The 9,840-nt window shown below is 37.8% G+C and overlaps 1 protein-coding gene across 1 annotated transcript in view; it reads right to left on the bottom strand.

Moving 5' to 3' along the window:
* Positions 1–3,511: 3,511 nt before the first annotated feature.
* Positions 3,512–9,840, bottom strand: part of Arr2 (arrestin 2) — a 45,428-nt gene continuing 39,099 nt past the window's right edge. Inside the window, exons 6-7 of the mRNA XM_069841290.1 lie at positions 5,354–5,522; positions 3,512–3,774 (exon numbers count right to left, since the gene is read on the bottom strand). Of these exons, the coding sequence (XP_069697391.1) occupies positions 3,626–3,774; positions 5,354–5,522 (318 nt within the window). The 3' untranslated portion in view covers positions 3,512–3,625. The remainder of the gene's footprint in view (positions 3,775–5,353; positions 5,523–9,840) is intronic.

Here is a 9,840-nt window from a genome sequence, read left to right as displayed (position 1 = left end):
TGGTTGTGAAACTTGGTCTCTCACTCTGAGAGAGGAACATAGGTTAAGGGTGTTTGAGAATAAGGTGCTTAGGGAAATATTTGGGGCTAAGCAGGATGAAGTTACAGGAGAATGGAGAAAGTTACACAACGCAGAACTGCACACATTGTATTCTTCATCTGACATAATTAGGAGCATTAAATCCAGACGTTTGAGATGGGCAGGGCATGTAGCACGTATGGGCGAATCCAGAAATGCATATAGAGTGTTAGTTGGGAGGCCGGAGGGAATAAGACCTTTAGGGAGGCCGAGACGTAGATGGAAGAATATTAAAATGGATTTGAGGGAGGTGGGATATGATGATAGAGACTGGATTAATCTTGCACAGGATAGGGACCGATGGCGGGCTTATGTGAGGGCGGCAATGAACCTTCGGGTTCCTTAAAAGCCATTTGTAAGTAAGTAAACGTCAAGAGCCTGAATAATCGGAGTTGTGTGCTTTGGAATTGTTAACACTTCCACCGTTTTACCTTCTGGAGGTATTCTTTCTATAGCACAGTATCTCTATACTGTGTCTATAGTCTGTCTACCTCGGTAACTGGTCCACGAGACTACAAAAAGAATGCTGTGATCCCTGACAGATGGAAAGTATACTTTTTGAAGCACCTTGAAGAGGTGAGTTTTCATAAGTTTCCCTGATTTTGAGGGCAATGCATAAACATTTGGGGCCTTAAACATTTTCTTCACGATGGAAATGGAGATGTGAGACTTATACGAGTGTCAAGCATTATTTTGAATACTCATACCTCGCTGGACTGTACGAGAATTATCCACGAGGTTAGAATCAGTCATCAAACTATGTGGCACATCGTGAAGAAAAACCTCCACATGATAAAAATTGCAGCATGCTGGATGCTGGAAGTGGCACCGGTACGCAGTAGCTCAACTCCACCTACAGAGATACCACAATGAAGGGGATATATTCCTGCAACGTATTGTTGCCATTGAAGAGACGTGGGCACGACATACGAACCTGAACTAAAGCGTCAGTGTAATGAATGGCATCACAAAGGGTCACCACGTCCAAAAAGGGCGATATGAACCCTCTAGGGTGAAAGTCATGCTGATAGTGGCATACGACAGTGAAAGTGTTATAATTAGCTATGCCGTACCTCAAGACCAAAAAGTAAATGCAGAGTACTACCAATATTTTCTCTAACACAACCTACGTCCAGCTATGAGGCGCAAACATCCACAATCCATCTTTCATCTTGCATGATAATGCTCGTCATGTCGCAGAAACAGTGGCTGAATTGCTACAGGGATGAAATTGGGAAGTATTGGAACATCCTCCGTATTCCCCTGACATGAGTCCTTGTGACTACGACTTGTTTCCACGGTTGAAAGAACCACTTAGAGGCAAGAGGTTTCCAGATATTGCATCAGTGATTCATGCATTAGGGCAGTCCATCAGAGAGATCAACAAAAACATCCTTGCTAATGGCATTCAGTGGTTACTATGGATTTGGCAAAAGATACAGGAACACGTTGGTGATTATATTGAAGGGATGTAAATGTATTTTCCATGTATGTTCAATAATATGTTCGTATTGTCTATGTTGCCGCTACTTTATTTGGAATGGAATTTAACTGAGGGGGCACGGATGGCCCAGCACTGCGACCTAGTGAGATCTATTGCGTTAATCCTCGATATGGAATGAGTTGCGTGCCACGGATCCCCTACGCGCACCGCCCTAACCACATGACTCCCTTAACGACCGGTTCCTACAGCCGACAGAATCCATATACCATTCCTGCTTCGGCACATTTCTCCAAAGCCCTCCTGTCGGTTTGAGGCGAAACTCCTCACCCGAGTTGTTCCGCCTCGGGTGCCATTGCAGAAGCCATCCAACATCGCTGAACTACATTCCACGGAGGCCGGTTGAGAGAGTCAGCAGCTTCGGGAGGCGCCGGTAGAGTGATCTGAAAAACCAGAAACGGGATGATGAGGAAAGGATGGTGGGGGAGGAAAGGAAGTGGCGAAGATGAGTGGGATTCCAATCGCCTGATAAAGTTACCTGATCCATCCATAAGAGTGAGGGAAAAACCTCACCCAGGCAACTCGTCCTGACCGGGAATCAAACCCGGGACCGCTGGGTTCGGAGTTAGACTCGCTAACCCCTCAGCTACAACTTGGACCACTACTTTATTTACAACTCTCGTATATCCTGGCGGCAGTTCTGGTGCTATTATTATGATAATGAAGATGATGATGATGATGATGATGATGTAAAATTATTGGTTTAAGTTCTTTTCAAGCCATAGACCCTACTTATAAACTAACGTAGCCTATAATAACAGTGCGACAAAGAAGAAATAGTAGATTGAACATTTTTCTTGTATTATTATTATTATTATTATTATTATTATTATTATTATTATTATTATTATTATTATTATCGTCGTCGTCGTCGACGTCATCGCGTTTGAGTTCCAACTTTTTGTGAGAATCAGCCAGACCCAGGTATAACAATGAAAATGATAGGATCATAAAAGAACATTAACTCGGACGTAGTGGAGCGCCGTATTGAACAAATCTTTCTTTCCTTTGGACTCCTGCTTGCGGAAGAAAGATCTGACGGCGCGAAGGGAAAGTGATTTATGATAACTGAAGCTTGCACAAAAAGAAATGTCACTTCTAACCGCTAAGGAATCTTTTTATTTCTTTTACACAAACAATTACAATGAGGTAAATAATCTGTAATAGGTTACATTAAACTGAATCAAACGAGTAACAGAGGAAACCCAAGACACCATACCACGAAACAAGACGTATTATTTTGTTGAAGTAACTCATCACAATTGAATAAAGAAAGTACAATAGAATAAACTCAATCCCTTTTACATTACAGTGAAGTGATGATGGGTTTTATTCTGCTTGCAGTTTGAGTTCTATATACACATAATAGATACCGTATGTCACTTCTGGCAAGAGCTTTGCGTTTCAGTTTCAAGTTCTAATTGCATGACTAACAAATTAAATGTCTACCGAATTTACAGTTTAGTATTGAATTGTCTAAACAGCTACAATTTTAGATGTTCACTACATTTTCCATTTTTATATTGTTTTGTTAATGTTTTTCAATTTTTATACTTTTTTGTTTATCATTTGCTACTTCTCAGTTACGTTAGGAAATATTTTAATGGTATTTTGTCCGAAACTTGTGAAGTAGAGAAATAAGTATTAGAATTGTTTCTAGCACAGGGACAGGCCATTAAAGTACACGAGATATTGAGAATTTTCTTTGTAATTGCTGACTGATCATCCGTGTGCTAGAAGAATTCGATTTGTTTGGATGCGGGAAGAGTAATAGGTCTTTAGACGATGCCAAATTTGGATACCGTAGTATTATCACAATAACAATCATGCCTTCGGTTTTATGGTCTTCAGAAAACCTCATTGGCAGATAGCCTACATGTAATTATTATTAGTTTAAAGATGGAGCCTGTGGGAGCTTCCGATGGACTGGGATCTACAGTGTTGCTATTGTCACAGCAGTACGATGGACTCGGTGCGCCAAGTAGCCCCACCTGCCACGAGGCGGCTTGCCGACCGGCCATAGTCAGGGAGCTGGAGTTGGTGGGGCTACTCGGGCTCGTTGAGTCGCAGGCGCGCGAAGTCCTCGAACACGATGTTGTCCTCGTCGTCGGAGACGTAGCGGGAGTTCTCATAGCGAGAACGTTCGATGCTCTTGCTCTTTTTGAGCGCCTGTGCCTTTTCACGCTCGACCGTGCCTGAAACAGGTGTGAGATGCCAGTGTTTAACTGAGCGCTCATCAGTGGAAAATATCAGACCTTGGGACAGCGGGAGTTTGAGGAAATCGAAGGGGCAGGATAGAAATGTATATTATCATATTGTTTACTTAGATAGAGGAAATATTACAATGCAAAAAAAAAAAAGATTCCCAATAACACAACATACGTATAAAACTGGATACAAAATAAACTCACACAACATACGTATAAAATTGGATACAAAATAAACTCACACAACATCTCCATCTCTAAAACAAACTTATCTCATATCTATAGACTTGCTCAGACGAACCTTGACTTGGTTTGGATTTTCGAGAGATTATGATCCGCTATCTTAGCATAGAAACATCAATATGCAGAGATTTTCACTGCAAATAAATTTACGCAATTGTCTGTGTTGAACATTACATAATACTGCAACGTAAGTTAATAAACAACTTCTTTTTCTTTCTTGTGGAAACCAGTGTTTAGATGTCATATAAATGTTGTTCTTATTATATAGGGGAAACCCGGGCAAAGCAGATAAGCTAAGAATAAACAATGACACTGGCTGTAAAGGCTGGGAGATCATGGTGCTGACCACACTTACCCCTACTAGGACCATTGACCTCAGCTGAGGCATGTGGACGTGAGGCTAGTAGCATTAGCCTTCCACGGGCCCACGGATTTACCTTTATTGGAGTGCCTCATGTTTATGAGCTCGGTATTCAGTATGGTCGTCAGTTTTCTACTTACTTACTGGCTTTTAAGGAACCCGGAGGTTCATTGCCATCCTTACATAAGCCCGCCATTGGTTCCTATCCTGAGCAAGATTAATCCATTCTCTATCATCATATCTCACCTCTCTCAAATCCATTTTAATATTATCTTCCCATCTACGTGTTGGCCTCCCTAAAGGTCTTATTGCCTCCGGCCTCCCAATTAATACTCTATATGCATTTCTGGATTCGCCCATACGTGCTACATGCCCTGCCCATCTCAAATGTCTGGATTTAATATTCCTAATTATGTCAGGTGAAGAATACAATGCGTGCAGTTCTGTGTTGTGTAACTTTCTCCATTCTACTGTAACTTCATCCCTCTTAGCCCCAAATATTTTCCTAAGCACCTTATTCTCAAACACCCTTAACCTATGTTCCTCTCTCAAAGTGAGAGTCCAAGTTTCACAACCATACAGAACAACCGGTAATATAACTGTTTTATAAATTCTAACTTTCAGATTTTTTGACAGCAGACTGGATGATAAACGCTTCTCAACCTAATAATAACAGGCATTTCCCATATTTATTCTGTGTTTAATTTCCTCCCGAGTATCATTTAGATTTGTTACAGTTGCTCCCAGGTATCTGAATTTTTCCACCTCTTCAAAAGATAAATTTCCAATTTTTATATTTCCATTTCTTACAATATTCTCGTCACGAGACATAATCACATACTTTGTCTTTTCGGGATTCACTTTCAAACCTAACTCTTTACTTGCTTCAAGTAAAATTCCCGTATTTTCCCTAATCGTTTGTGGATTGAATTGTCAGTTTCCATGTTTATTAACTTGACTCACCTGGTGCTGGATGAAGGAGCTTAAATGGCACGTCCGTGACGAGTTCGCCACCCAGGGCGCCGCAATTAAGTTTCACTCGCAATGAGTATGAGATGACGATACCAATAGCATCCGCCGGAGACTTGCCCTCCGCCACAAGCGTGGAAGAGGCCAGATTGACGTCGTCATCCTGTAATCATTCAGCTCGGAGTGTACTAGTGTACATGGAATTATGAGTGATTGTAATGATGTTTTCATAGCGAAACCTCTCAACTTAGATATACCTAGTATTTTGCGATACAAGTGTGGTGGAAACAGTTTGAAAGAAACAAGGCGAAGCCGAGTTTTTTCATTTTCCGAGATCTTGTTACGCACTTAACGCATATGTATTGCACATTATTTTTGGGGGATCGTCATTTATTATTATTTTTTTTTTTAATTTTTAATATTGCATAAATTTGTTTGATAAGTAAACATTTCTCCAATCAGAAAATTTTGAACGTCGTTGCCAAGATAGTATGTAGGTTATTTTGTTTCAGCGTAAACAGTCATTGTTGTTTGTGATAATGAAATTTGTATTAATCTGATCAACATAATACGAGTTTTTTGTAGGCCTACTTCAGCATTATAATAGTAATTTTTGGCTGATCGTGTTTTTTAACAACTAACCGATATTGTTGGTAGACTTTGTAAGTTAAACCACAGTATATGCAGTCACGAAGCTCAATACGTGGGGAATATGCATCCGTAGATAATTGGTAACCACTAGGATCGCTACTATAGACCTCATCACAGACAATGCAAAATAGTACTGGAACAATCTATTGGTCCTAGTACTCTCACAACTCAAGCTTCGCGACTGTATATAATAGACTGTGGTTAAACTTACAACACACGTGCGATAAGTAAATAAATAAAAATTAACTTTTATTTATTTACTTAAAAGTAACGAACTATCAGTGTCGCGCACTATTATGTGATATGAGGAAATAACTAAATGCCTTATTATATCTGTAGTCTTTCTAAATTAATTTATTGGAGTGGAGATTTGTAAAAAAAATATATATAGAAATTAATGTAGTTAAGACATAAGCATGGATACCATTTCTGACGACTTTCGGTTGTTGCTCTGAGCGCCACTCGTGGGGTCGTGGCTGAACGCGAGAACATCCATGGAATAAAATACGTATTCAAGCATTAACCTATATCGGTATGCAATTTATTTACACTGATGTATAATTAATGTGTTACCTACAAACATTTTCTATATGCTATTTATTTATATTGATGTACAATTAATATCTCATCTACCTACTTCTTTGAAGACAAAACTAAACTTTCTATAATTTATTTTATTACAACATTTTCACAATCGCCGCCGAATAATAACAAATAAATAACACCTATCGATAAATATGAATTATAACAAATGAATGACACCTATCGACAAATAACAAACTGGGATCACACATGAAAATGTTAGGGTCCAAAAATGAACTATTTATTTACATTAAAAATGATTAATAATAATTTATTTTTATTAAGATCGACAAAGAAATGTGTAACAATAATTATTAGAAAATGACACTATCTGAAATCATATTATTGATGAACTCCTTAATTTTAATAATATTGTAAAGTGCATAATGTAAACTCGGTTCGTAACGCCAGGGAGTTGGACAAGCACGAGACCTATAATCGGTCATGTACCTTGAAGGGGTGATATGAGTCTGTCAACGGACTCCACGAGAACATATTTTGGACTAGAAATGGAATCGTCTATTCAAATGTTATGTCACTGTTATCTTAATAGTATACGATTATTGTAGGTCTGAAATATTGAATTGTAAGAATAATACAATATAAGTTATTCCCTGTTATTTTATTGAAAAAAAAATAGACGAATGGATGCATAAATGGGTGAATGTCATGGATGTTCAGCATCGGGCTTCTTTGTTCCATTTGTATGATTATTTTCTGGGGCCAGCATTTTTAAACGAGGAAAGGTTAGCTCTCAGATAAAATTTTCTGACAATTTTAGCGTCCAACTTACGAGTAATATATCTGTGTGTTGGAATGAAGTACTAAAATATCAAAGTGATTGCAGTCAAATGCGAACATAGTATTTAATTTCTAATAAATAATTCTATAAATACATAATGTGGGACTCGGGGGGGGGGGCTTAAATGCGGTTTGATGTAATTTTTGTTCTGCTATATCATAATGTTCCATATGATAGTGTTGTATTCTATTCTATTCTATTCTATTCTATTCTATTCTATTCTATTCTATTCTATTCTGTTTGTAATAAAAGAATCTATCACTCTGATAGCCTACTATAATACATGTAATCTGTGTTACAATATTATACATGCATCTACGAGTATATGCAGTCACCAGAGAGGATTTGGGACAATTAGCTAATATTTTAGAAGTATTGCGTTTGTGAAAAACAATAAAACATGCTGTTTATCTACCTATTAGTATCCCTTCAAGTGAGGGCACGGACTGGGACTGTTCTCGCAAGCAGGCCGCTCGGATGGGCCCATTGTACTACTCGGGATGGAATAATGTGCATACCCTAAAGTCCCTGCGCTACAGATCCTTACGCGCAACTCCTAACCTCCCCTATAGCCTACACCAGGCATGTCAATTGATGCCCATAGGAGCAAGCGCGCGCTTTAGAGCTCAGGAGACCCTGAGCGCTTTACAGCGGAAAGGAAAGAGACAGACGAAAGAGATACTATATGCCGCTTGGTCGAGCTATATTCAGGGATGGCCAGCACTGATTCAATAGATAAAGGGAAGAGAACTTATTAAAACTGTATCCATGTTCATTTTTAGATTTGTCTGAGAAGTGTAAGTGCATTATAAGAATGTAAGTTTTAATTTTAATGATCATTTTTCACAAGTTTGATTTTTTATTCAAAAGAAATATTTTCTCAACTTTTCGTATAGAAAAGTGAAATTTTCAGGTATAGGCCTATTTATTTAGTAGCCTTACAGAATGTTTTCGTAAATCTAATATACCGTATATACGTATTACTGAAGATAGTGTATTGAAAATTTTGAAAATATTCGCATGGAAATTATTTGTAAGGAAATGAATTAACAAAGCAACTACTGTTACATCATAAGCAAAAGATACGTGCCCATGTGTTGTAAAAATGTCAGCTCTATAGCTTCAGCAGATTTCGAGAAAATAATTTAATATTCTGATGATAGGATGTTGCTCACAAATATCACCTTAAAATCATAATGCGATAAGAGTTTTATTATGTAATATTAGTTACACTTAAAACATATACCTACAGTACCTAGGTAACTTTGCTTTGTACTATAATATTGTTTCGATTAGTTTATTGATTACTTTTGTAAGGCTAAAGATACCATCAATATAAATTCCAACTTATTATGTCATACTCAATCTTTCTCTTTGGAATATCACTTTCTTTATGAATGATGTGTTTCATTCACTTAATACAGTATAATTATACTACTAAGGAATTTAAGTGAATATTCCTTCTTAACTCTCTATTATGTTATTAATATTTAAAACACAAGTGCAATATTAAGAAATAATCAGTGTTAGCACTTTTGTTTTACAGACAATATAGATAATATTAAACAGAAAGAAGACATATAAAAATAACGACATAAAATTTCACGTTCCGTTGGAAGTTTGTGCACCACTGTTTTCTTAATCCAACAGGTTGCTTATTCATATACACAAGCCTTCCTCTTTCCGTACTTAGCGCTTGCTGCCCGCGCACGACGTCAAGGTCAGAAAAATGCGCTTGCTTTGAATCACTGGCCTACACGATTCCTTTACTGTCCGCACTTCACGAGATGATCTCTGCGAGGGGGAATGGTCCTTGCGGGGTAAGAGACGAGGGTAAGAAAATGTACAATAACTCAGCGCGTCTGAAAGAGCAGGTAGATGAGGGTGGTGCCATTGACTGGCTGGGACAAAGTTCAGTGACAATCGACCTGAATACGTTGGTTTTGCAAACTGTATAAGCATTTAGTTACTGTTGAGATTTTATTGTATGATGTTGGTGTTGTGAATACTGTGGATAACAAGTGTAGTTTATATTAAAACATTCTTAAGTCAGATTTTAATTTCTTAAGTTAACTTAAAGATCGTGCCAGATTGGCTGCATTACGCTTTAATTAGGCAATTATCATAAATTAGTAATTTAGTTAGACAATGAGTTACGAAGTTGTTTAGTCATTGAAATACTGTATTTAGTTAAGTAGTTTTAAAGCGAAGTAGAGTTCTGTTTGATTTCAATAGTGTCAGATATCAGTTATCATAATGTTTACAAAGCGTAAAAATGGAAAAACTATGCATAGTGAAGCACGACAAAGTAGTATAGCGAATGTAATAAAGATGTGTGATGAAGAAGCAAGGCAGAAGAGATTATTGTGTCCTTTGATGAATGCTACAGAAAGGGCTGCTAAATACGCAGGTATTTATTTATTTTTTGTAATTTAATACTAATTTC

This window comes from Periplaneta americana, chromosome 12, assembly GCF_040183065.1.
Source record: "Periplaneta americana isolate PAMFEO1 chromosome 12, P.americana_PAMFEO1_priV1, whole genome shotgun sequence".
Taxonomy (NCBI): domain Eukaryota; kingdom Metazoa; phylum Arthropoda; class Insecta; order Blattodea; family Blattidae; genus Periplaneta; species Periplaneta americana.
Note: the sequence above shows the minus strand (reverse complement) of the source record. Positions and strands in the feature narration are given on the sequence as shown.